The sequence below is a fragment of the Chrysochloris asiatica genome, unplaced genomic scaffold (assembly GCF_000296735.1).
Source record: "Chrysochloris asiatica unplaced genomic scaffold, ChrAsi1.0 scaffold00076, whole genome shotgun sequence".
NCBI lineage: Eukaryota > Metazoa > Chordata > Mammalia > Afrosoricida > Chrysochloridae > Chrysochloris > Chrysochloris asiatica.
Genome location: NW_006408594.1, coordinates 4,682,322 through 4,709,933, shown reverse-complemented (window position 1 = coordinate 4,709,933; position 27,612 = coordinate 4,682,322). Strand labels below are relative to the sequence as shown.

The following is a 27,612-nucleotide window of genomic DNA, read 5'->3' as shown; positions in this document are numbered from 1 at the left end:
CTGCTAAAAGAACTAATAGATCCGTTTTGGAAGAAATGCAGCCAGAGTGCTCCTTGGATGCCAGGATGGCTAAACTTAATCTCTCATACTTTGGACATATTGTCAGGAGGAACCAGTCACTGGAGAAGGATATCATGTTTGGTAAGGTGAAGAGTCAGAGAAAAAGAGAAAGACCCCCAACGAGATGGATTGGCCAAGTGGCAGCATCGATGGACTCAAGCATGGCAACAGTGGTAAGGTTGGCCGCGGATCGGGGAGTGTTTTGTTCTGCTGTGCATAAGGTCGCTATGAGTCGGTACCGATTCCCGATTCGATAGTATCTAACAACAATAACACAACAAAAGAAATATAATTTTTTAAATTTTATTTTATTTTTAGCTAAGTGGAGCTAAGTGGTTCTAGTCTTGCCCGGGCTCACTCATGTGGCTGTGGCTGACTGGCACGTAGACCTTTCTCCATGTGTTCGCCATTCTCCAAGAGGGCGGCCCAGACTTGTTCTCATGGCAACTGAGCAGTGATCCAAGAGCAAGAACGGGAGCTACAAAGCCTAGTCCTGAATATCGTGTAATGTAACTTTCTCTCCATTCGATTGGCCAAAACTAGACACAGGGCCAGCCCAGATTCAAAGGCAGGAGAAATAGATTCCTCTTCCTGGTGGGAGGAGCAGCAGCGGCACAGGGCAAAAGAGCCTGGATACAGGGAGGGACAGACATGGTAGCCAGTCGTTTGCATCTACCACACTCTCTCCCCTGTTTCTCATTCATTCACTCATTCACTCATTCATTCACTCATTCATTCATTCATTCACTCACTCATTCACTCAGTCATTCCATGCATGTATACCCTTGATGTCTTTGGATGATGCAAACAGTTTGCACTCAAACTACTAACCTAAAGGTTGCTGGGTTGAAGCCACCCAGGGGTGCTAGAGAAGGTGTGACAATCTGCTCCCATGAAGATTACAGTCAAGAGGACCCTGGGAAGCAGTTCTACTCTACAGCACTTTGAGGAGGCATCAACTTGAAAGCTATTAGTTTTATGTCCCTTGCATTTTAGCAGCCAACAGGGCACAAAAGTTAAGTGGCCTCCAGATGAGTGAGAAAAAGACAAGGAAGTCAGCACATGCCACGGAGTTATAGGGAATGAGCATTCACTTTATAGATGTCTCTTTACGTCACATCCTTCTCCATAAAAGACTTAAGTCAAACTGCCAGAAAAGGCATAATCATAAAATTATGAATTTTAATCTAAGCGGAACATTAAAATCAAAAGGAAAAAGTAGGTAATGTCTTTGAATACCCAGTATGTTCCAAACACCCACACACATTTTCTCACTTTGTCTTTTCTGTGGAGTCCCAGGGTGGCCGTTCGTTATAGGATAGGCACTGGACCATAAAGTTCAGTTTGAACTGTGAGGTTAGTGGTTCAGACCCACCAGCTGCTCCTCGGAAACCCTACGTAGGGTGGCTGTGAGTCAGAACCAACTTAGTGTCACTTGGTAATAACAGTAATCTTTTCTGTGGACTCTGAATAAGTATCATTGTTGTTGTTGTTGTTGTTAAGTGCCGTCGAGTCGGTTCCGACCCATAGCGACCCTGTACAGGGTTTCCGATCATTAGTCTCCCTTTTATAAGTGAGTAGACTGAGTCTGATTCACACAGTTCACACAGAGCTGAGTCAAACTGAGTGTGGTCCCCAAAGTCCACATGCTATTATTATTATTATATAACCGTTGTACACGTGTTGATGTAAACGAGCTTCAGATTTGACTGTGAGCTAGCTGTTCAGCAGCTTGGGGAAAACGGGAAATGTAACGTTTTGCCCAATTGGTCACTAGACAGAAAACAGTCGGATATTTCTTGGAGGGGAAGCAAAGGCCTTCCTAAAGCACTGATTTTTTTCTCTTTTTCTAAGTGGACTTTGAGGAAAGGGAGTCTGTGGGAAAGAACATTTGGGGCCTGCATGAACTTGTCCAACATGTGTGACCTTTGACTTTATGCTGAGTGAATGCCGGCTCTGTCTTCCACGGATCATTGGATCATCTCTGCCTCTCTCTCTCTCTCTCTTTCTCTCTGAGTCTGTCTTTCCCCTCCCTCCTTCCATTGCTCACACACAAGATGTAGAGTCCCTGCTACTGGAAACTGCCAATTTTTAGGAAGTACCACTGCAACTGGAGTCTGCGCAGCAGACCTGCCTGGGCCAGGACTTCCTCCCCACGTGGGGCTGGGCTGGGCTGGGCTGGGCTGGGCTGGGCTGGGCTGCCTTGGGCTGGGTTTTGCTCTTCTGGGCTGGGCGGGTGGGAGGGAGGTAAGAAGCCTGTTGCATTGGAGGCAACGAATCCCTGCCGGGCCAACTCAAGCAACAGCTGGATTATCAGGCAACAGGAGCAGGACTTCTGTCCCCCTGGGGGTCTCGGGATGGACCTGTGTCACCCAGGTAAGCCCCCAGAGGGACAGAGTGTATGGATGTATGCAAGAGCTCCACTGAGCAGGATCAGGGATGAGCAGGCGGATTCGGAGCCCCAAGTGGGAAAGATGCTATCCCCTGTCCCAGCGGAGAAGCTGCTGCGGCTGCCCCCGACACACACCCGCTGACACCCAGGGGTGTGGAGGATGTTGGTGCTGAAGTCACTGCAAGGGGGGGCTTGTACTGGGGAGCCAGGAACCTCCCAAAGACACACAACACAGCAGAGGAGGAATCCGATTTAGAACCCAGTATCCAGGGCACCTGCTGCCTCTGAGATCTCTCTGCCAGTGGCCAGGAGACCCCATGGTCTAGCTCACCCTGCTCAGTGCTCGCCATCAGGCACAATAGTACCCCTTGCTCTGACGTGGAAAGCTTGGCTTAGGAGGAAAGCATTCCCTACCAGGAGCGCTGGGTAGGAGGGGGCGCCCTGAGATCCAGTAATGGGCTGCTTCTAATACACCTCAAACCCAGGCTTCCTGGAGCCCCTATACTTGCTCTTCCACCTTGGAAATAGATCCCTCAGTCAGCTTTGCGCCACCTCCCCACTGTCTTCGTTCCAAGCCAGGCAGAGCTTCTGAAAGTGTGGGGTGGGCAGGGACCACCCTGGGCACCTGGGCTATATCCTTCAGGCCAAGCCACAGCACACAGAGCTGAGCATGGTGGGCAGTCAGGAGTTCTGGAGAGGACCCACCTGCTAGGTGACAATCGTGGTCTTGTCCATCTCTGAAGTTTGAGATCTATCCGTTATCTTCAGGGACTGTGGTTTTATTTAGCAGAAAAGGAAACTGAGGCTCAGCAGTTTAAGTGACTTGGCCACTGCCACATGGAAACGAGATCCTGGGGGCCCTGACTCCTAGTGGGCTCTTCTGACTTTGGACTGCTCCAACCTGGAAGGGGCATGCCTAATCTCAGCCCCCCCCCCCCCACCTCCTAAGAGTTCTTGGCCTCAAGGGCACATTCCAGCTCCCAGACCTGGCTGCAAAACCCCTCCTCCACTCTCTAGCTGTGTGTTCTTAGTCAAAGCAGCCAGTCTTTCTAGGCCTCGGTTTCCTCTTCTGTGGAATGGGACACTAGTGCCTCCCTCACAGGGTCTTGGGAGGATTCAATGGATATAAAGCACTTGGGAGACCGAAGGGCATGTGACAAATGCTTGAGCTCTGCCGCGATGTCAGGTTGTGAATGAGGCAGGTACCACGCAAACCCAGTCTGTGGAATCTTTCAGTTGGTAACCAACAAGGAAATCCAGTAAAGCCAGATAAGAGATGGGAGAGAGTGGGTGAGAAGGCCCCAAGTGGCGAGGCTGCGGGAGCAGAGAGATACCTAAAGAAGAGGAGGGAGTGGACATGTGGGTCTAGGACAGGGGATGGAGGGGGACAGGGGAGTATGTCCAGCAGGGAACAGCCAATGCAAAGCTCAGAGGCAGGACTGAGGATGGTAACTTGTGATGGTGTGGGTGACGATCATTTCTGTGTGGGTGTTTCAAGAGCCCTGGAGCCCCTGTTTGCCCTGGAGTGTATGTGTTGGGGGGCCCTTTGGGAGACCGAGGACAAAGCCAGTGAGGGATGATCCCTAGTAACTAGAATGCTGAGTCTGAGGTGAAAGAGACAAAGCGGCTCCAATGAGGTTGGGACACGAGTGAATGGGGCAGACTTGTGAGGCAGAGAGAAGAACAGAAAGAGTCTCAGAATATTCCAGCATTGCCTGGAATTCCAGAACACAGGGGCTGGGAGGAGCTGTCTGGTTCCCCAGGCCCCATGATTTCAAACAGAACCTAACACTGACAGAGCCGATGGAACCCCACCCACTGGATAGTCCCTGCCCACAAAGGTGGAACCTGTGGGTTCCAGGCAGCACAGTTAGAGAATGGGTGATCAACAGCATTCCACTGATCCCCTCTATAGATAGAACAAAGGGGCAGCAGCCTTGCCAAGGCAGAGGTTGGACAATGCCCCATCTGCTGTCCAGTGCTCTTCCCTCCTCCAGTGGGTTCACACACCTCGGTCCAGGCTCCATGGATGCATCTTAGTGACAAGTAGAGACCCAGTGAGAGGCGGTACCTAGCACACAATGACCCAGCAAAGGAGTGGCCGAGCTGATGTGACTGGTGAGATGGGTCAGTGAGGACATCAGCGAGAAATAACACCCGCCCCCCCCCACACACACACACTGTTAATCTGTCCACCAGCAGTGCTGCGTCCTTTGGGGTCTCAGCATATGAGGTCCTTAGGAGCAGGGGTGTTATGGGTATGCTGAGACTCACAGAGGTGAAGTGGAAAAGAGGCTTGTCTGGTCCCTTGTCACAAGGCCAGTACGTGGCAGAGCAGGGACAGAGGCGAGAAGAGCCCGGGGTTAGCCTGTGGTGGAGGGAGTCACTGTCCTGCTTCAGACTGGCCCTAGGAAGGAAGTGGATTAAATGTGGTCAGTGCAAGCAATGTGTTGGGAAATTTGGGGTCTTTACCGCGGGAGAAAGATGAGGAGGCTTTCTGCTGTAAAGATTTATAGCCTCGGAAACCCTGTACAGGGTTGCTATGGGTCGGAACCGACTCGATGACACCCAACAACAACAACAACTGTTGACTCATTCATTCTGTGAACCGCCCCCTGTGTGCAGGTCCAGTGCTGGGTGATGCTGGGTCAGTAATGACCCATTCACAGTCTGGCCCTGGGGGAACTTCCGCTGGGGGAGAGGGAGAGAACCCCTGCAGGGCAGATGTGGGAGGAGGGGGCTATGGGAAGGCTTTTTGGAAGAACTGGATGAAAGAAGGAAGAGCTAGCTCCTTGTGGTGATGGGGTGGGAGCACTTTCCCCTCTGGGCTCAGATTCAACATCTATAAATTGGCACCTTCGCTCCCACCTGGAGAAGTCCACTTGGGGAACAAACAGCTTTGGTCAGCCAGACTTGGCTCAAGGCTTAGCTATGAATCCATCTCCAATGGTCATGATAGCTCTCCCTTTCTAAGGAACTCAGTTTTCCCACCTGTATCATGGGCAGAATGATGGAAATACCTCGCCACCAGCCCCCACTCCCCAAAGCCACCAGCCCTCACTCCCCAAAACTGCTTCCCCGACCTCCTGTCCCCAGAAGCAGGTCAGGCTCCTTCCCCCAGGGCCTGCCAGGAAGGTGAGAGAGAGGTCTAAGCTACAAAGCCCTAAAGTGACCAAAGACAAGTTTCTGCTAGTGCAGAGGGGCCAGGCTGTGGTTAAAAATAGATGTAGAGGCTAGGGAAGAGGAAGCCACATGCCCTGCCTGCAGGGCCTGGCGGAAAGTAGCTCCCCCCAGACACCTTTCTGTCCCCGGGGCCTCCACAGAGAGCCTTTGAGGGGTCTCTTCCCTTGGGCCCCAGGACAGCACCCTCCTCCCACCCTGGAAAGGAGAAGCAAGGCCAGCTGTTCTGGAAGCAGGGCTGCAAGCAGAAAGAGTTCTAAAAATACACTGGGAAAGAGGAAGGGCAAAGGGGAAGTGAAGAGGAGCTAGGGAGATGGGCTGTGCACACGCAGCTGTCTGGGCAGAGGGTGGACTGCCACAGTCCATGGGCAGGGGTGGGGGACCAGTGCTCCACAGGGGGCCTTTGTGAGGTGGCAAACACAGAACTAAGGGAGAAGGAAACGAAACTCTGGAAGTAGTAATGGTGGCTGTTAGTATTTCAGAAGCGACTTCACAGCACACCACCATCACCACCACCAAAAGTCTCTGAGTGGCACCAAAGGAGCCCTGGTGGCACAGTGCTCAGCTGCTAACTGTGGTTCAAATCCACCAATTCCCATAAAGACTTGGAACCTTGGAAACCGTAAGGAGGCGTTCCAGTCTGTCTTCTAGGGTCATGCTATGAGTTGGAATCGATTCGATGGCAGTGGGTTCTGGGTGGCACAAATAGTTCGCACACTCAGCTGCTAAACACAAGGTTGGTGGTTCGAGTCTACCCAGAGGCACCTCAGAAGAAAAACCTGGCAGTCTATTTCTAAAAAAAAGCATGAAAACTCTATGGAGCACAGTTCTCCTCTGACACACATAGGGTCACCATGAATTGGAATCGGCTCAACAGCAATGATGTATGTGTGTATTCCTATGTTCTTTTTATTTAAACCAGATCTCCCGTGAGCCCATACCAGTGCCTGAAACTGCACTATCACCAGTCTTGTCAGACAAGTGACCACTTTCAAGCTGTGTCCTTGTTACCTTCCCTGAACCTGTCTTCTCATCTCTGAAACAGGGGAAATTCTACTTTATAACAATAGTAAGGTAAAAAGGTCAGAAGGTACTCTGTGATTTTGACAAGGGTCCCCCGTGGATTCCATGTGCCTGGCCAGCATAGACAGCAGGACCCCAGGGGACAGTAAAGAAGACACATGAATCCAGGGGTCAAACCACAAACTGACCACTTGCTATATAAGCTGTATGAACAGACACCCCTCCCCCCCACTACTCCCATGTGGGCACTTCCTTGGAAAAGTGTTTCTGTTCCCATCTTCTGCAGTGCCTCAGTGTTCCATCTCTGAAAGGTTGGCATTGTTTGCTTTGTAACCTAACTAGGGCTCAGACTGTTAATGCTGTTCGGCATCTGGCCTCTACCCGCAAGCACATAACCATGGTCAGACTTTCTGTATCAGAAATGCAGATTGGGCATCACAGGGGCTTTTGATGATGCTAGGTGGGGGTAGAGGTAGGTGGTATCTGGCTTCAGGAAATCAGGTTGTGGTTGCAGAACCCCAGATAGGCCTGGGTGTGCAACGCAGCTCTGCCCCCGTCCAGCTGAGTCACCTTGAGCAGGTCAACTAGCCTCTCTGAACTTCATCTACAGAATGAGATTAGAAATACCTTCCACCCACAGTTGTTATTATCAAATGAGACAGTGCAGGGGAAGGATCGGGTGCAGAGTAGGTGCTCACCCAGGAAGTGTCTCCCTGTACAACACCTTGGTGTGTTTACTGAGCTGCACAAATCTCAGCCATACAGCCAGGGATGGGAAGGGGTGAAGAGGCACCCAGGGGGCCCTGAGAGGGAAGCTGGAGGATAAGCAGAGACCACTGAACAGAGAGGAGAAGGAAGGGCATTGCGGGGGAACCGCATGTGCAAAGGCCTGAGAGGGAGAGAGCACTAGGGCATGAATGAAGAAGGCTGAGGTGCAGTGTTAGATGGGGTTGGGGGCACAGAGCAGTGAGATGTGCGGTCTTGGTCTTTATCTCCAGAACAACGGGGCTCCAGGGGAAGCTGGACTGGAGGGGGCAGAGTGTAGCTCTGCATCAGGGATGGTGCATGAAAATGGGCTGGAATTCGGTGAGAAAGGAGACAAGAGACAGACAAAGGGAAACAGAGGTGTCCAGGTGCCTCCTGGGGTTCCAGGTGGGGACGCTGGAGGGAGGGCTATACCCGGAGTTGCTCAGGCACTCAGGAAGAGGTTGTGGAGAGAGGGAACCCTAGAAATCCCATCTTAAGCACACTACCTGTGGGACTGAAGGTCAGGGGAGGGGTGGGGCTAGAACTGTTCTTGTGAGAGTGGGGCTGATGAGACCCCATCCACAGAGAGAGAGGTCAGCCACAAATGTGCCCTCACTCACCGCTTGACCACCCATACTTCCAAGTAGCTATAGCCTAACCTGGCCAGGCTCAGACAAACAGCCTGTCAGAATCACCAGCTTTCCCTGCCGAGGGACCCAGACCCAGCAACAGAAAGACAGTCTGCAACAAATACAACAAAATACAACATCAGATGATTTACTCTGAAGTTACCTAGAGCTGATTGGGTTTTTCCACAGATGGAACTCAGCCTTCGTCCCAGGTCCCAGCCTCCAGTAATGATTTTGTCCACTCCTGGGTAACCCCTCTCACCTCCCATCCCTGTATCCTGAACAACATGCAGAACCCACGTCTCCAGGCTTACACGTCTGCCATCAAGGGTTCTGTCTCCAGTACTGCTACTTCCTGGCTGTGTGACCCAGGGCAAGTCACTTCACCTCTCTGAACTTCAGTCTCCAAAACAGAAAAGCACCTACTTCAAAGAGTTGTTGAGGATCAAGGGACATAATTTGTGTGGAGTTGCTGGCATGGGGTAGATGTTTGGTAACTATTTTTTGCTTAAAGAGACTGACTTTGTCTCTGGTAGAAGCACCACCCACTGCATCCATCCCCTGCCCCCTGCCCCAGACACCAGGACTCTAGGTCCACAAAGCTCAGAATTGCAGGGACAGAAAGGGAAACCCTCAAGAAGGTCAGTATGAAGAATGGGAAGTGGAGCCCCTAGCTTCCTGGACCACGTAGAGCCCCTCCTAGGGGCATGTGGTTGGTGTGGGAGTTGCTGTCAAGTCGTGGCAACCCCATGTGTGCAGAATAAAGCTGCTCCAAGGGTGTGACCCTTCAGAAGCAGACTCCCAGGCCTGTCTGCTGGTCTTAGTTCCCTGGTGCTGCTATAATAAGAAAACCACAAGAGGGTGGTTTTAACAAACAGTAATGTACTTCTCCACAGAAGTCCAAATTCAGGGTGCTGACTCTAAAGCAACCTTTGTTTTTTTAAAATCTCTGCTTGGTTTTGGGGGGCTTTGGGTCAATGTTGGCTTTTTGATCATGAGTGGTTGACCAGTCTATGATGTATGTACCTCCGGTGTGTTGTCACTTCGATCGATCTATCTATTGCTTGGCTGAAATTGAGCCCAAGGGGTTAAGTTTAGTTCCAGACCTGAAAGGTGACCAAGCGTCATAACCTCAGGGCTCTCTAGTCTCTATCATCTCAGTAAGCCTTGTCTTTCATATATATATATATTGTTGTTGTTAAGTGCTGTCGAGTCGATTCCGACCCATAGCGACCCTGCATAGGGGTTCCAAGGCTGTAAATCTTTACGGGAGCAGAAAGCCTCATCTTTCTCCCATGGAGCCACTGGTAGTTTCAAACTGCTGACCTTGAGATTAGCAGCCCTATTCATAACTACTACGCTACCAGAGGGATGACATATATATATATATATTGTTGTTGTTGTTATGTGCTGTGGAGTCGGTTCTGACCCATAGCGACCCTGTACAGGGTTTCCAAGGCTGTAAATCTTTATGGGAGCAGAAAGCCTCATCTTTCTCCCACGAAACAGCTGGTAGTTTCTAAATGCTGACCCTGAGGTTAGCAGCCCAATTCGTAACTACTACGCTACCAGAGCTCCTATATATATAATTGTGAGTTTTGTTCCACATTTTCTCCCAGTCTATCCAGGACCTCTAATGTGATCCCTTTCAGAGCAGTTGGTAGCGGCAGCCAGGCACCAGTTAGTTCTTCTGGTCTCAGGGTTGTGGAGACTGTTCTCAAGGACAGACTCAATTAGTTACCAATGGCCATTGGGATGACTCTGACTCACAGCGACCCAAACCCACACGTGACAGAGGAGAACTGTGTGCTCTATAGGGTTTCCACTCTTTCTTTTGAAATTACCTCTTAATTACAGCACTTAACAATAACAACATTCACCCTGGTGTGGTGCCATAGGATAAGCACGCACTGGACCAAAAGGTCAGTTTGAACCACAAGGTCGGTGGTTCAAAGTCACCAGCTGCTCCTCGGAAATCCTATATGGGGTCACTATGGGTCAGAACTGACTCAACAGAACTTGACAACAATTCCCTTTTAACTCTTGCTCTACTGCCTTTGTCCCATCCTCCCTTCATCTTTCTTCTGTGAGTCTCTCTCTTGTATATTGCCTTTCCCATCACCCAGGTTAACATGTATCATGGAGTCCTGGTGTGGTGCTGTGGGTTAATACGTCAGACTACAAAGCTGTTTGAACTGCAAGGTCAGCAATTCAAGCTCACCAGCTGCTCCTGGGAAACCCTATACAGGGTCTCTATGGGTCAGAATCATCTTGACGGCACTTAATAACAACAACAACCCTACACCTAGTGAATGGTAACCATCATTCTGCTGGTTCTTGAAGAAGTTCCTTCTCACTTTTGAGTTTCTGCTCCTGGGCGATGTCTTGCCATCTGTCTTTCCCATCGCCCTTGCTTGTTTAATCTCTCTGAAATCCCAAAAGAAATTGACTCAAGAACACCCTGTCAAAAACAACCTATTCCCAAATGGGATTGTAACCACAAGCATAGAGGTTAGAATTGACAACACATATTTTCTGGACCTGATTCAATCCATAACACCAGTTTCTGGTGACATCAATCCAAGCAGGACAGCATCTCCAAGCTGGGAGCTCAGCTGCACCTTCAAAAGGACGCTCCATCAGACTAGCATCTTCCGATGTTAAGACATGTGAGAGGACCAGTGGATCCCATGCTGTCATGCTCACGCCCCCACTTCCTTTACTGGAAAGTTGTTGTTGTGTGCCATGGAGTTGGTTCCAATTCATAGCGACCCTGTACAGGGTTTCCGAGGCTGTAAATCTTTACGGGAGCAGAAAGCCTCATCTTTCTCCCACAGAACAGCTGGTAGTAGTCCTTGTTTAATGTGACGTGATGCTGGATTCTGTGTGAATGGGTCAAACACTCTCTCAGCCCTTGGACAATGGTACTGGCCAAGGACCAGAACCCAGTGTTAATTTCAGCTAAGATGAACCACTGGATTATGAAGACTAGAAGGGATTCAATGTCATCAATTTGTCACCAAGGAACTGCTTGGTCTTCTCCAGAATCAATACCATACTGGGGGCTCTGCATTGGTAGATTGGATGTTCATCTGTGGTAGTCGTAGTAGCCAGGGGAGTCTTGGTGAGGGGTCCAAGCATTGGCTCCGTCTGGGTCACATGACAGCTCCATTCACACATCCAATGTACCATCCCTGGCGTGACCAATCACAGAAGCTGGCTTGGTTTCATGTCTCTCCAGTGGTGGATGCCCAACACTAATCCCGGGCTTTGCCCACATCTTGCTGCATGCTCGTTCCCAGAGCTTCACCCATATGCCTCTTCCCAGGTCCCCTTGCCCTTGGTGTTTCCATCTTTCTTCTCTAGGCCTCTGACCAGGAGGTCAAGCTATTGACTACTGCCCAGGAGTCTACATGTATTCTAGCCACTTCTCTTTCCTCACTAAGTGGATGACCAGATACACTGGCCAAAGCTTTGTCCCTTGGGAGGATTTCCCCTCACCACTGTCTTGCAGGGACACCTTTGAGTAGGGATGTAGGTCAGGAAGGACTACCCATGCAGAATTGGTAAGAATCCAAGGAGAGGCACTAGTGCAAAAGCAGTGGTTGGCATGAGTTTACCTGTGCCCTTTGACCCTGTTCACATTTGTTCTGGGATGCACGACTGTATGACTTGGTAAGTCAGACAGAACTCCTTTAGTCTCTGTGGTCTAAAGGGCCCTGTCTCTACCAGGGCCAGGTGGCCATCTAGGAAGTACGTATTGAATGGGGTAAAACTCTCAGCTGCAGATGCACAGCCTTGCTCTAGAACCCTAAGGGTCTGAATTGTGACTTTCCCATTGGGGTCCACTCCTGATTGCACATGGAGTCTTTCCCACCACTGACACCTCTAACAACCCACAGGGTCCTTGAGTGGCCTGGCACGTCCCACAGTCTGGACATGCTGCAGAACCGCTTCCTGCTCTGGACCTCACTCTGGGAGTTGGCAGCCTCTGGTATCACTCAGCATTCCCAGGGGTGGGCTTACTGCCTCCAGAACCCAAAAAATCAGCCTGCTGTGTGTCTATCCCTTCCAAGTGGTCTAGGATGCAATGTACAAAAATCTGCCCTATACTTTGGAGGGAATGTTCCAGAAAGGACCAAACTACTTTTGTTTCACTGATGTGGTGACCCCCTGAATCTTGGTAAGGTTTAATCTTCTACTCTCCAGAGCACCTGTGTCTCATCAAGGCCTCCAATATATGTGCCACTTTCTGCTCATCTGGTATGATTAGCATGATGCCATCAATATATCAGCCCAATGTGATGCTCAGTCCCTTCAGATTATGACAGAGTTAATATGATCTTGGGTCATGACTCTAGACGCATACTATTGCTACTCCTACGCACATACAAACTGCATCTGATCCCCCTTCCTAGACGAGATGGAGAAGTATGCATTTGACAGACCAGTGATCGCACACCATATAACTGAGGCCATGTTAATGTGCTCTGGCAAAGATACCACATCTGGCACAGCAGCTGCAACTGGTATTCTCCTTAGTCATTTGTGGTGGCTCGGTGCTGTCCTTCTGACTGAGGTACACCAACACCCGGGCATCCTTCAAGGGTGGCACTAATGTCTGCTATTGCCCTCAAGCTGTAATATTGTTCCTGATTTACTCTCTTAATTGTGAGGGTCAAGGCACAGATTCAGAGCCTTCTTCTCAGTCTTCTCCACTAACAAGGTACCAATGTGGGGCCAAGGATGTTCATTCCAACTCTGTTTGAGGACCATTGAAAATGACCATGAACTAAGTGGAGCCACTGTGGGTCGGGTCTGAGCCAGGACTCCAGTTATTACCTGGTCGCTATATAACAGGTGGTCATTAGGTATGGGTCAGAGCAGAACTGTGCTCCACAGGGTTTTCAGTTGTTCATTGTTCAGAAGAAGAACACCAGGTCTTCCTTACAAGATGAACCTGGGGGGACTCGGATCCCCAACCTTTCAGTTAATAACATACTATACTAGGTGCTTGCACCGAAGGTACTCCTGGGCTCGAAACGCTCACCCACTAATGGGGACCTTGGTGATGCTCAGTCTCCGAGTATCAGTGAGCTTGGATTCTGTGTCCAGCAATTCTCAAAATATCTGGATAGTCCCCTGGATCCTGGGATAAATGACCACAGTTACCTTAGGAAGGATCAGGGGATCATTATGGTCTATGGGAGCTGTGGAATTCATGAGATCTTTCTTTCGGAAGGAGAGCTTCAGTCTGAAAGCAAGCTTTGGTGCAGAAACTAGGCAAGGGGTCCTAGCTTTTTAGAGCAGCAGCTACTATTTGAGTGAGGCCCTTTGGTTGAAACAAGTTCCTAGAGATGGACTGAGGCATGAACCATCAGCAGGGCACATACCAGCAGCAGAGACAATGAGAGTCATGATCCAGACAGGGGAGTTCGATGGTGCAGCTCAACTCCCTTTATACATGTATTGGACCCCTCCTGTGTGTCAGATCCCTGTTGGGTGTTTGGAAATGTTCAGCTAGGAACCCCTCTCTAAAGTAAGCATTACAGCTCATCATTCACAGATAAGAATGCTGTATTCGTTTAATTTCAAGTGTGGCTGCTGTAACAAAAAATGCTCAGGAGAGCAGTGTCTGAAACATTCTTAAAGCTTATTTCTCTCTTGGTTGAGGAGAATACACTGACGCTGCTTCACACAGTTCTCTGGGATCCAGGTTCCTTCTAGTTTGGTGCCCGGCTATTCCCCACATACTGCTTTCATTTCAAGATGACTGCCCAGTCAGTGGAGTACGAGAGAGTAGAAAGGGGGTTACTAGATAGTCTCTCTTCTTTTATCTGTTGCTGCTGTTGTGTGCTGTTCCCACTCATAGCGACCTTGTATTGGGTTTCACAGAGTGACCGGTGAGTTTGAACTGCCAACCTTGTGGTTCGCAATCCGGTGCTTATCCTACAGTGCCACACCAGGAGTTTTGCTTTCATTTTGGGGTGCTAATATCTATCCTGGAGTCCTGGAGTCCTGGTGTGGCGCTGTGGGTTAATGCACTAGATTGCAAAGCTGGGTTGAACCACAGGTTGGCAGTTCAAGCTTACCAGTCACTCCTTAGAAACCCTATACAGGTTCACTATGGTTCAGAACCAACTCAACTGCACTTAACAACAACAGCATCTGTCCTGGTGTAGCGCGCTGTCGAGTAAGCACTGGACTGCAAGGTCAGTTTGAACTGCAAGGTTGGCGATTCAAACTCACCAGCCTCTCCTCGAAAATACTCTACAGGGTTGCAATGAGCCTGAACTGACTCAACGACACTTAACAACAACACACCAATATCTGTCCTGGCAAGACCTTTAGCAAACGTGGCCAGGCACCTCTCAAAGCTAGGACTTGAGGGTCAGGCAGGATTGTATAGGCAGGCAGGAAAAGGCAGCCCAGTGTGGAGGAAACATGTATGTTAGAGGGGAGGACTGAGTGTTGATGATCTGGGGCCAGTGAGGAACTGACCAGCTGGACCAGAGGCTCTTGTTAAGGGCAGTGGGGAACGATGCTGACTGGGGAGGCTGGGGAGTGTGAAGGCCTCTGGGCCTGGGTGAGGACTTTTTCCTCTAAATAAAAAGACCCTACAGAGCTTCTGACCAGACTGTGGAGGAAAGGTGGGACAGCTGACCCAGACTTGACACAGAATGTCAGCACACATTATTAATTCAGCTCCAGGTGAAGAGGAAAGGACACAGGCTTTGAGGAATCAGAAATGATGCATGTAAAATGAGATAATGCAAAGAGTCTGCATCCACAGAGGCAGACGAAACACAAAGCTGGGAGGGAAAAGGGGAGGGTAGAGGCTGCTCTGCACAGGGTGGTCAGGGGAGACTTCTTGGAGGAGGTGATGTCTGAGTTCCAGGGCCTAAGTGAAGAGAGCAAGCAAGTCATGGGTTTCTGAAGGGAAGACTGAGCTCTGAAGAGACAGAGGGAGTAACAAGGATAAAGGCTCTGAGGATGTGGCTGGACAGAGGGATGGACGGAGGGTGGTGAGTGAATCTGGTGACCATTTGGTTCTGCTTTCTCCAGACCCAGCGGAGCTGAGCAGCGGAGAGACGGAGGAGCTACAGCAAATCAAGTGGCACCGGAAGCAGCTTCTGGAGGACATCCAGGTGGGCACACACACACTCTCACACCCACACATACACGGTCATGCGGACACACCCTCAGACACACGTGCCCACCTCTCCCCTCACTCCTGACCCAGCCCAGGGTATCTCACTCAGCTCCACCCCAAGGAGTTGGGGAAATACCACCTAAGTAGAAATCCCAGAGGATGACCCACTCCTGGGACAGAGTGAGCCAGGCAAGCTGGGACAGGGAAGGAGGTGGTCAAGCACCTACCCTGGTGGTACAGTGGACTAAGCATTGGGCTGCTAACAGAAAGGTCAGCGGTTCAAACCCACCAGCTGATCCCTGAGAGAACGATGTGGCAGTCTGCTTCTGTAAAGATTTACAGCCATAGACACCCTTCCGAACAGTTCCTCTCTGTCCTCTAGGTCACTATGAGTTGGAATTGAGCCAGAGTCAGTAGGTTTTGGAGTCTTTTACCATCCCGGGCCCTGCAGTCCCAGTTTGGGGAGCCTTATTCCCACACCAGGCCTCAGTTTCCTCCTCCCAAGAATTTAGACCATTTTGGTCCAGAGGATACACAACCCATCCCTACATTTACCGCTCAGAGTCAGGGTCTCAGATGTGAGTCCTGCTCCGCAGCAACCCTCAGAGCCAGGCCGTGGTCTGTCCCTGGACAGGACTCCACTGGGCCTTTGCATTTGCGTCCCCTCAGCCTGGACTTGTTTCCAAACTCTCCTCATGATCCCTCCTCTCTCTCAGCTCAAACGCCACCTCCCCATAGAGGCCACCCTGGTCAAGTTTCCTGCAGTTTCCCCTCTCTGCCCCCGTCCCCACGTGATTACTTTTTATACTGTCATCTGACTATTTCAACTGCCCTGTGATTCACCACCAGCCATCCTGCCCCCCCACCAATATCTCCAGTTCAATCATCAGGGCACAGGCTCTGCTGTTAGATGCCATCAAGTCGGTTCCAACTCATAGGGTTTCTGAGGCTTTAAGTCTTCACCGGAGCAGAAAGCTTCATCAAACCCTGGACCTTGTGGTTGGGAGTCCTATGCTTATGGTATCATAGTGCTTATAATACTTGCATGTAAACCCCCTCTTATTTATGGGGAAGCCACTAAATGACTCAGCGAGACATAGCTGAGACTTGGCTCCTCTTGGGACCTGGGTCCCGGGACAAGCCCCCAGACCTGGAGTTGGGGTGCCGGGTCACCCCTCCCAGTCTGTCCAGGGGTCGCTATTGGCGGCATGTTGGAAGGCCAAGACAAACAGCTTGGGGTGAAGTGGGTCCAGACCTTAAGCAAGTCAGATACGTCTCTGAACGTCAGTTTCCTCTTCTGTAAATTCCACCAGAAGAGAGGCTGTGTTGCACTAGGCACTAGTATATGGTGAGCAGAAAAGTAAAATAGATGAAGCAAAGGAGACCAGAGGGGAGCTGGGGCCCAACCATAGGCTGAGAGTCTGTGCTCCTGACTCAGGAGACAGTAGGGAGCCATGGAAGGAGTTTGAGCAAGGGAAGCTGTACTCTTAAGAACAATGTCAGGCAAATGGAGAAGGGTTTGTCGGGATGGGCTTAGCTGGAGGTAGCAGAAGAGGAAAGGGAGGGAGCAACAGAAAGACAGGGGGTGGGAGAGGTTTCTGATATAAAATCCCAACGCTTGGGGTACAGAGTTGGGGGTTGAGGATGAGTCCAGTTGGGGGCATTCCCCAGACATGAGCCAGGGATGGGATGGGTTTGGTGGGTCTTAGGTAATATAAGAAGGGAAGTGAAGGGGCGTGGGAGGATCTGTCAGGACAGTGTCCCTCAGGATGGAGAGAGGTGGGTGTAGAAGTCACCCCTTGGGTGGGAGTGGATGAAGCCCCTCTTTCCCTGCTTCCACCCCTGACTGTCCCTCTCCTCGGACCACACGCCCCTCCAACAGAAGCTGAAGGATGAGATTGCTGATGTGTTCGCCCAAATTGACTGCTTCGAAAGTGCGGAAGAGAGGTGAGGGGTCTGGCATGAGGGACCCTGGGACACCCACTGTCTATGACCAAGGTTGTCACATCCTCTAAACAAGGAGGGGCCCTGAGCCCAGGTGAAATTGGGGCAGAGGGGCAGGAAGGGGCGGCCCCTGGCTCCATCCTGTCAGTTGGTCCTGTTCTTGCTCAAAGACAGTTCGTCTCATAAGAGACAGCCCTGCTCTGTCGTCCCTTCCACCCAGACCAGCCTTGGCCCCACAGAACTGACAAGGGATCCCATTCTAATATGGGCAGAAGGAGCCCTAGTGACCAGCTGCTCCATGGGAGACAGACCAGGAGATCTCCTCCCAAGGAGACGTTGTTGTTACTAAGTGTTGTTGAGTCGGTTCTGACTCACAGTGAGTGGCCCTGTGTAGGGTTGCCCAGGAGCGGCTAGTAATGCTATGGGAAAGTTCTATTCCAAGATGTGGGGCCAATCTGGGCCACTCCATCCACCCACCAGGAGCATCCACCTGCTGCTCACTGGGAAGACTTTCAATGGTTTTATGGCCTGGGCTGGTTCCTTCCCCTCTCTGAGCCTCAGTTTCCCATTTGTGCAATGAGAAAGTTGATCCCAACCCAACCCCCAAGGTCCCAGGTGTTGATTCCCAGGAAATGTCTTCAGACCCACACACCCTTGCCACCTCTCAGCTGTCTTGTACCTCTGAGCTCTACCTCTCTGCACACGCATGTTCACATGCACATGCACACAGAGGTCAGGTGTCTCCACATCCCCTGTCCCAATCCCAACAATACCAACACAGCACAGAGCACTTACCACTGGCTCTTTTCAGCGCTTTAGCATGGGCTGGTGTCATCCTGATCTTACAGACAAGGAAACTGAGGCTCCAAGTGGTTCAGCCAGTATATGGTGGATCTGGGATTTGCACACGCCCCACTCTGAGCCCAGGACCCCTCAACATGCTCTCTGGGCTCCCATGAGGGGGTTCTGCACTGGTGAAACACTGGTGCTGGAATTCTCGGGAAGACTCTGAGGGTCGTGGCTGGGGGAGAGTTCTAGACCGGGCATTTTTCATGCTCTTTCAGTGTTCCCAATTCAGGGCCTGGGAGGCCCTAAGAAATCTTGGTCCCAGCCTTGGAAAGGGACCCTAGGAGTTGGGGGCATCATGGGGGCTCAGGGCACCCCCTGCTGACATCCTGTATCCACAGCCGGACTGTCCAGAGGAAGAAGGAGCTATGCATTGGGCGCAAGAAGTTTAACATGGACCCCTGCAAGGTAGGAAGAGCAGAGCCTGGGTGAGGGGTGGGCAGCCTGTAGCCCACTTTACATCTGAGGAGACTGAGGCCCAGCAGTCAGTGGCAAAGGGCTCCGTCTGCTCTTCGGCATAGCTGTCCAGGACGAGGTGTGAAGTTTATGGTGTCCAGAGGCATGGGCAAGTCCCAAGTCCTCTTGGACCCTCTGCCTCTTCCTCTCTGAATCGAGCTTTGACGGTGGAGTCCTTGATTCTAGGTCCTGAACTTCAGGATGAGATTTTAGGGCACCCAGCTTGGGGAGTGGAGTCCTGGTGTGGCGCTGTGGGTTAATGCGCCAGAATGCAAAGCTGTTTGAACTGCAAGGTCAGCGGTTCAAGCTCACCAGCTGCTCCTTGGAAACCCTACAGAGGGTCACTATGGGTCAGAACCGACTCATAACAACAACAACAACAACAATCTGGGAGCTAATCAGCCTCTCTCCTGTGTCCCCTCGCTGGCAGGGATTCTGCGGGCCAAGAGCTCAGTTACCACTCTGTCCCCTCTGCACTTACCCCATGAGTTTTCAACAACCCCACCCTCACCCCTCACCCAGCCAGCTGGCAGCTGGACTCCACTTCCTGGGCAGAGACAAGAGGAAGCCACGTGCCTGCCGATACTGGGAGGTGGGGGCCAGCTAATGTGGGGTTCCTGGAAATTTACTGCTCTGGTTTGAAGGTAGAGTTGCCCTCTGCCTTATCACAGACCTCCCCCTCTCAGTGCCACAGACCCTCCAGACACCCCTCAATCACACACTCACAAGTCCTCACTTGTGGGGGGCTGCTGAAGGTCCTCAGCCCTGCCCCCACCTTACAGCAAGCAGCCTGAGGTGAAAACCAGAGACCAGCCCCACAAGCCCCTAAAATTAGAACACCGGGGCCCCAGTGGCTGGGTGGTGAGGGGAGATGCTTGTGGTGTGGTTAGAAGAGAAGAGAGGGTTCCTGGTGGCGGCAGCAGGCCCCATTCCCCCAGAAAACAGAAAGGGAACGCCCTACAAGGAAACCATCCCTCTCCAGCAGTTGCATTTAGGCAATTTCCACCCCCTTTTGATTCAGCTGGGGTTTTTCCTTCTAATTTTTATACAATGCACATAGAAAAAACAAAACACTTTAAAATAATGTAAGTTTTAAGGGAATAAAAGGAATGGCTGAGTCACTGAATCTTAGAATTATAAATTCATAGAATCACTGAAGCATATAATCAAAGAATGTCAAGTTAAAGGGGAGCCCTGGGGAGCACCTGGTATGAACCCAGTTTTGTGTAGGAACTCCCCCATCTTTCTCCGGTGACAGGAACTCATCACGTCACAAAGACAGTTTCTGTGAAGGGACACAACTTCTGTGCCAATGCCAGAAGGCAAGACCCCAGGGTTCTGACCATGGGGGGTTCCTTCCTCCCTTCTCCCAGGCTGGCTGCTGTGTGGGGGCTGCTCACAGGCTATGTGACCCCCTACAGGGCATCCAGTATCTGACTGAACACAAGCTGTTGTCACCTGATGTCCAGGACATTGCCCAGTTCCTCTACAAGGGTGAAGGTCTCAACAAGACGGCCATAGGCATCTACCTGGGGGAGAGGTAAGAGGGAGAGCATCTTCAGAGGGAGGTGAGGCAAAGATTCTATAGAAGGGCCTTGATTAAAAGAGGGAAAATGCATGAAAGTGTTTCAAATTCTCCTGAAATCTAGATTTTCTGGAGTCCTGGGGACTGGATAAGCCCTCAAAATGATGGCCCTGCGCTCTCCATTAAGCCTTAAATAAAAAATATCTCCTGAAGTCTTTTTTTTTCTCTCTCTCTTAACTTTTAATTGTGAATTGAGTGAAGGTTTACAGAACAAATCGTCAGTTGTACATTCAACAAATCACATACTTTGCTTCATTACAATGATTGCAATCCCCTCCAAGTACCATGAGTTTACAGTCTTTACCTCTGTTCACTTTAACTCTGGCATTCCTCCGTGTCCCCGCTACCTTCATCTTTCCTCTGCCAATCTCCCTCTTGTTATATATTACCTGCCCTGTCCCTTAATGTCTTCTTAAAACTACATCACAATTTAGCATTACTAGCAAAGAATGTCCACCTTGAGCAGCGTGCCCTTTGAAGATCTCTCTCTATGGGTCAAATTGACAGCGAAACTCTGAAAGATTAGATAGGAACCTGAGGCAAGGCAGGTGCAGGGAGTTTGTGTTAATGAGGAAGTAGCAGCTCAGAAGGTGGGACAATTCAGGGAACATTGTTAATGTCACTAAATTGTACGTGGAGAAACTTGAATTGGTGTATATTTCTGCTACAGATCTCAACAACTACAGTAAAGAAATATGAGGGAAGCAGGCAGTGAGGACGTACAGATGTGAGGAGGTCTGTGTGGTGTGGATGTGGGAGAGTGAGGGAATGAATTGCTTTAGGGAAGGTGTGACTCCTTCTTGAAAAAGTTCGGGGAGGCTAACTCCCTTATGGATTTTGACTCAAAGCCTGAGAGCCTTTCTTCATTGGTCTCTTCCTCTGTTCATTCGTTCAACACGTGTTTATTTTTGAGTGTCGACTCTGTGACAGACAATGTCCTGAGCCCTGGATTTACACCAATGAACCCCTGCCCTTTGGGGAGAGAGGTCCATTCTGCTGGGGAGACAGATCCCATGGGACATAAAATGTGCTGGAAGAGTCTAACTTCTACGGAATTAAAGAAGAAATAGGGAAGGGAGATTAAAAGGCCGTGGGTCTGGGGTGGCAATTTAAAATACTTTGGACTGGAAAGGTCTAGTGTATGGAGAAGGTGGTATTTAACTGCAAATTATAAGAGGTGGAGGAGAAAGCCATGTAGCAATCTGGAGGAAGAGCATTCCAGGCAGAGGAACAGCCAGTGCAAAGACCCAGAGGCTGGCGCATGCCCAGGGAACACAGAATGGAGAGGGGAAGTAGGGAGACAAGGTGAGAATCCACAGTGGTATACTAGGATTGAGTCCTGGTGTGGCGCTGTGGGTTAATGCACTGGATGGCAAGGTTGTTTGAACTGTAAGGTCAGTGGTTCAAGCTCACCAGCTGCTCCTTGGAAACCCTATACAGGGTCACTATGAGTCAGAACGGCTCTTAACAACAACAGTAACTAGGATTGATGTCCCTCTCCCTCCATGAACCTCCTCCCTGACCTGACCATATGGAATCCTTAATCATGTTTATCCATTTTAATCATAGGACAATATGTGATCAATATAGTTATAAATTGCTTACATATAATACTTCTTAGGTTCTATGGCTACTAGCAACAAAACTGTTTTATAAAATATTTCTACACTGAATGGTAACATTATCAGCTGAACCAACAATGAACAGAAGACTTTTTGTATTTTTCGCCTTCTTTTCCTTCAGTGACGACTTCATCCTCACAAATGCTATTGATTAAGGTTCAGAAATACTCATGACCACAATATTGTCACTGAAACGCCAGAATGTGTGGTTGAATCAGGGAGTTTAAAAGCGTAGGAGAAAACACAGTACAGGCTTGTAGCGGCTGCAGACAAAACCACGTGATTGGAAGTATCACTGTGATTGGGCCATAAAGACAGCTCCGGCCGGAGCACATTAGAAGGCTCAAAAAGTAAATTAGAGTTTTAGTCTTGTACATATACTGATGGAGTCCTGGTGTGGCGCTATAGGATAAGCACTGGACTGCTAATCACAAGGTCAGTGGTTCCAACCTAGCAGCCACTCCTCAAAAACCCTATATACAGGGTCATTATTAGCTAAAATCAACTGGATGACGCTTAACAAAACAACAAGTATATTGATATATGTAAGCTGGGCTTCAGAAAAATGTTGTTATAACTAAAAATTGTTATTAAGTGCCCTTGAGTCAGTTCTGACCCATAGCGACCCTGTATAGGGTTTCCAAGGAGTGGCTGGTGAGCTTGAACCACCGACTTTTCAGTTTAAACCAACTTTGCAGTCCAGCACATTAACCCACAGCACCGCACCAGGATTCCATGACTAACAATAAAGTTATTTTTATTAAAAATTCTACGTTTCTGAGAAAGACTTAGCACAAAATTTTATAGACAGTCATTTTAATTTCACCCCTCTGACAGTGTTATCCTGCGTGGTCCACACCCCCTGCACCCCCTAGTGATGCCACTGGGGATCCTAGGAAGATTCGGGCAGAGGGCTGGTCTGGCTACTATGGGGGACAAAGACAGAGCAAGGAGACCAGAGAGGTCACTGCAGTCACCCAGGGAGTGATAGTGGTGGCTTGGGCCACAGTAGAGGTGAGAGGAGCAGCCGGTTGCTGTTGAACAGGACTTGAGGGCACGGTCTTGTCTGCCTGGACCACCACGTTGTGTTCCTTGCTCTTTCTCCCTGAACTGAGCCCACCTCCCAGGCCTAGGCAGAGCAGTGGGGGAAGCAAATGTGTCTCCCTATGGCAGAGCTGAGCCAGCGAGCCAGCAACCCCTCTCTCAGTCTCTCAACGGATCCAACGGTGTGTAGGTGGCAGAACAGGTGCCCTTCCTAAGCTAGAGACGGGGAGAGGGAGGAAAAGGGGCAGGCATGGTTGGCTCCATTTTAAAGAGGAGTAAACAGGGGCTTAGGAATGTCAGCAGGTCAGAAATGACAGAGGAAGGATTTGAATGCAGGGCAGGCTGACTCCAAAGCCAGTGCTCCTGTCCTGGGCCAGACCAGTGCCAGGTATGTACAGGACCGCATAAACGAGGGAGGACATGTGTGCGTGTGTGTGCACTGTGTGTGTGCACGTGTGTGCACATATGTGCGTATGTGTGTGTGCGTGTGTGCGTGCATGTGTGCACGTGTGGAAAGGACAGATGAAAGCAGACATCTCTTCTTCCTCTTTTCCCTTCCCTCACCTCATCCCCAAGAAGTGGGTGCCAACAAATTTCCAAGTGGGTCCCTCCCCTGAAGGGGCAGTGAACAGATTTAACTCCTTCATCCCTCTCCCTAGGGACCCAGTCAACCTGGAGGTCCTGCAGGCCTTTGTGGACTGCCATGAGTTCGCCAACCTCAACCTGGTCCAGGCCCTCAGGTGAGCAACCCAGGAACAGAGGGGGAGGGACACAGCCCAGGGAGGTCGGGCTAACACTGCGTGGGGAGCAAAAAGGAGGCAGTAAGGAGCAACAAATGATTAAGGAGAGCACCCGCCTCCCAGGCTGAAGTAGGGTGAGGCGAGGTAATACCTGGAGACTGGGAGGCCGTATTCCTGCACCAGGGGCCTGGCTTATTATACTACTACTGTTAATATTATTATTCTAAACACATTTAACCATTATAATCACACAAAATCATTATGATATTAGTAGTATTCCTCCCGGTCTACTCCTTTTTTTGGACCAGTATTTGCTTTACTTTATTAATGTACATTTTATTACTTATTCTTTCCCACCTATGATGCTGTGACTGCTTTCATTTTTATAACCGTTAGGAGTCTGACTTCTCAGTTCATAGCCCAGCCCAGCCCTGCCATGCATGCCCTGTGAGACCTGGGACAAATCACACACACACACACACACAAAAAAGCCCTTGGTGCCTCAGTTTCCTCATCTGTAAAATAGGGATAATAGTACACACCTCATAGGATTGTGAGGACTACATGAGAAAGTGCTTAGAAGTGGCCCATAGTAAGTGCTTAATAAGTATCGATGGTGGTGGTGGTGGCAGTGGTGGCATTATGGAAGATGCGATCCTGAGAGGGGAATTTAATTTGGGTTTTGAAGGATGAATAGGAGTATGCGGAGCAAAGAAGGAAGAAGTTTCACCACTAAAGCAGTGTGACTTTTCCTCCAATATCCCTTGTTCTTTAAGGGACAAGGGGAGGTGGCTGGGGGTGCTTCCTATGTTCATTCATTGATCCACTCACTCACTCATGCAACAAGACTTACCTAAGCAGCATCTAGGTGCCCAGCTCTATGCTAGGCCCTCAGGAGATGAGAGAGGATCAAGCGCTGTCCTTGCCCAGGACACTGTGGAAATCTCTGATGTCTGAGCTGAAGGAAAGCTTAGGTTGCAGGAAGGTGACCCAGGTGGGAAAGGCACTCACCCAGCACCCCAGTCAGACCCCCAGAGCTGAATGGCCAGGTGCCAAGGACCACCACACCTTAACCACTGAGGCGGACATAGGCTGCAAACAGCTAAGATTTGTGTGTGCAGAGAATTCTGGAAAGAAAGGCATTTCTTGGGGAGGTACGATGTGCTCGGTACCCTGAGCACACTTCCTACTGCTCAGATTCTCCCAATTTGGGGATAGTTAAGGGGAGTCCTGGTGTGGCGCTATGGGTTAATGCACCAGACTGCAAAGCCGTTTGAACTTCAAGGTCGGCGGTTCAAGCTCATCAGCTGCTCCTTGGAAACCCTATACAGGGTCACTATGGGTCGGAATTGACTCGCCGGCACTTGACAACAACAACAAAAGGGTAGTGGATAGCTGCGAATCACTAGGTCAGCAGTGTGAAACTACCAGCTGTTCCACTGGGGAAAGATGAGACTTTCTGTTCCTGTAAAGATTTACAGCCTCGGAAACCCTGTACAGGGTCACTATGAATCAGAACTGACTCCACAGCACATAACCACCACCAAAGTGAGTCTAAGAGAGGCAGAGCCTAGGCAGGGTCCCACCAGGAGAGGCAGGGCCTAGGCATGGATGCCCATGACCTTCTTCCTTCTGTAGGCAGTTTCTATGGAGCTTCCGGCTGCCAGGAGAGGCCCAGAAGATTGACCGAATGATGGAGACCTTCGCCACCCGATACTGCCTCTGCAACCCAGGCGTCTTCCAGTCCACAGGTGCCAGGTGCAGGGTGGGACCTGGATTCAGAACTCCTCAGCACTGTCGGGCTCTGAGGCACCTCCCAGCTGTCCCCAAGGCTGAGACCCTGAGAGCCCAGAATTCTTCCTGGGTCCTTGCTGACCACTTCTGCTGGGTGTGCCTCCTGAGAGTTGCCTTAGATATGGTCCCTGGGAGAGGAGGCAGGATGCCACAGATCACACTAATAAGGGGAGCCCAGACTTGCAAGTCGAGGATGGCTTCCCTGAGGAGGTGGGATCTAAGCAGGGTTTTGAAGGATGAATAGGAGTTCTCCAGGAGGTCAAGGAGGAAAGAAGCATTTTTAGGCAGGCGTTTCAGTGTGATCAAAGTCTCAGAAGCATGAACAGCCTGAGCAAGGTGTAGCAGGAAGGGGGAGTAATTAAGATCAGCAAAGGTCAGTCTCTGAGGTTTCCACCCCCAAGGCTGACCAAATGCCCATGCAGAGATATCAGAGGACAGGGCAGGAGAAGGGTCTTTTGGGGTCTGAAGTTGCAATAACAGCAATAGCCAATTCCATTTATTGGCCACCTCACTATGTGCTAAATGCTTGTCATCTACAAAGCTTTTCACTCCTTATACCAACCCTATGAGATTACTACTATTCTTATCATTCTTATAAGGTAGAACACAGACGCAGAGAGGCAAAGTAATTTGTTCAAGGACTTACAGCCCAAAAGTAGTGGACCCAGGATTCAAACTCTGGTCTGCCCACGGTATTAACCACTTCTCTTATAGAACCATAGTCCTGCAGAATCTGCCCCTGCTCAGTGCTTGAATGCCCTCCACAACATCCCTATGTCACATTCCCACACTCTGTTCTGGCCTTGACGTGCTTCCCTCCAGTGATGGGGAGCTCACTACCTCACCGATAGCCTAAGGAACTAAATGTGCCTCCTTGGAGCTTGCCCACATGAGTCCTTTGGAGATCAGAGACAGTGGGTCTGAGTACCACACCCCTCCCCAGCACATTTACATTCAGGTTTGTGGGCCCCTCACATCCCCTTCACTGGGTTCAAGAGGGGCTCCAATTTGGATATCTTCCCCTAAGGCACAGTGCCCTGATCTCCCACACCAGTGCCCCGGAAGTCCCTGAGCAGACCTAGACCAGCTCCTGGGCACTGGTCATGGAGTGTCACCAAGACAACTGAGGCCCCACCCTTGCAGAACCCTCAGGCGAGGACCCAGTCCCCCACACCCTTCCTCCCCCAACCACCTAGAAGTGGGACTGGGCCATCACCTCTCCCTCCCAGGCTCCACTCTCACAGCCCCCAGCAGGTACTGAGGGCACCAGCTTCCGGAGATAGAGTGACGTAGAACAGCATCATAGTTTCGTCTTCTTAGGAGACAGCCTGGGACCCCCAGAGAGGAAGGACTCTGGCCCTCCTAAAGCCCCTGGCAACCCCATTACCTTTCCAGTCTCATCTCTTTCAGCCTCTGCTCTACCCAGCTCCAATAATCACACTGTCTTCCTCCCTCCTTCACAAACCACAGAACGCTCTGCCACCTCAGGGCCTTTGCACATGCTGTTCCCTTTGCCTGTACTGCCCTTCCTCGCCTGGTCATCTGATCTCAGACTCAGTTTTAGGACCTGCCCCTCACCAGGCTGCCCTGCTCCCTCCCTATAGAGTACTGCCCTGCTTTGTAGTTACACATTAATGTCATGTTTGCATGTATATTACCTATCGGTGCCACAAGCCTCAAGGTCTCACAAGGGTCCATAGCACATAGTAGGTGTTCAATAAATATTTGTAGAAAAGAAATCACTTATTTTATTTTTTAAGCCCCAGTTTTAAATCACAGTTCCACTACTTTGATTTTGTGACTGAGGGCAGGTAATTTAGCACCCCCACCCCCGCTTCAGTTTCCTATTCTGTAAAATGGCCGTGATAACTGTACCTGAAGGGGGAATGGTGGTTGAATAGTAGAATTCTCTCCTTCCATGGGGAAGACCCAGGTTCGAATCCTGGCCAACGCGCCCCATACACAGGTTTGGGTATTACTATGATGCTGACTGAACTTCCAGATTGAGATGGACTAGCAAGAGAGCCCCGGGCATCTGCTTCCAAAAAAATCTGTCAGTGAAACCCCTTCAGATTACAGTACTCTGATTCCATTGTGCAGGGAGTCGCCTTGAGTCTGGAGGCCAACTCCCCAGCAGTGAGCTTAACACAGGACAAGGGCCAGCAGTGCTATGTGCCACCGTTATCAGAGGTGACATAGTGTCGTGTTCTAGTACACAAAGCTTCTTCACAATAAGACTCAGGGAAGTTAGGTACTTCTCCAAGGTCAGCCCCAAGGTCATCTGGAGGGGTGGGGACACACAGGCCCTCCCTTGGCTCTGGGTCCAGGCCTAAGTGCACCACAAAAGACCTGGGGGAGCATTCATCTCCCTCCGGAGCCCTCAGCCCAGCCTCCTCC

The 27,612-nt window shown here is 50.3% G+C and overlaps 1 protein-coding gene across 1 annotated transcript in view; it reads left to right on the top strand.

Moving 5' to 3' along the window:
* The first annotated feature begins 2,388 nt into the window (after positions 1 to 2,388).
* The window catches only part of CYTH4 (cytohesin 4), a 36,365-nt gene continuing 11,141 nt past the window's right edge, over positions 2,389 to 27,612 (top strand). Inside the window, exons 1-7 of the mRNA XM_006865212.1 lie at positions 2,389 to 2,436; positions 15,097 to 15,179; positions 17,067 to 17,131; positions 18,316 to 18,382; positions 19,852 to 19,970; positions 23,341 to 23,421; positions 25,060 to 25,172. Of these exons, the coding sequence (XP_006865274.1) occupies positions 2,418 to 2,436; positions 15,097 to 15,179; positions 17,067 to 17,131; positions 18,316 to 18,382; positions 19,852 to 19,970; positions 23,341 to 23,421; positions 25,060 to 25,172 (547 nt within the window). The 5' untranslated portion in view covers positions 2,389 to 2,417. The remainder of the gene's footprint in view (positions 2,437 to 15,096; positions 15,180 to 17,066; positions 17,132 to 18,315; positions 18,383 to 19,851; positions 19,971 to 23,340; positions 23,422 to 25,059; positions 25,173 to 27,612) is intronic.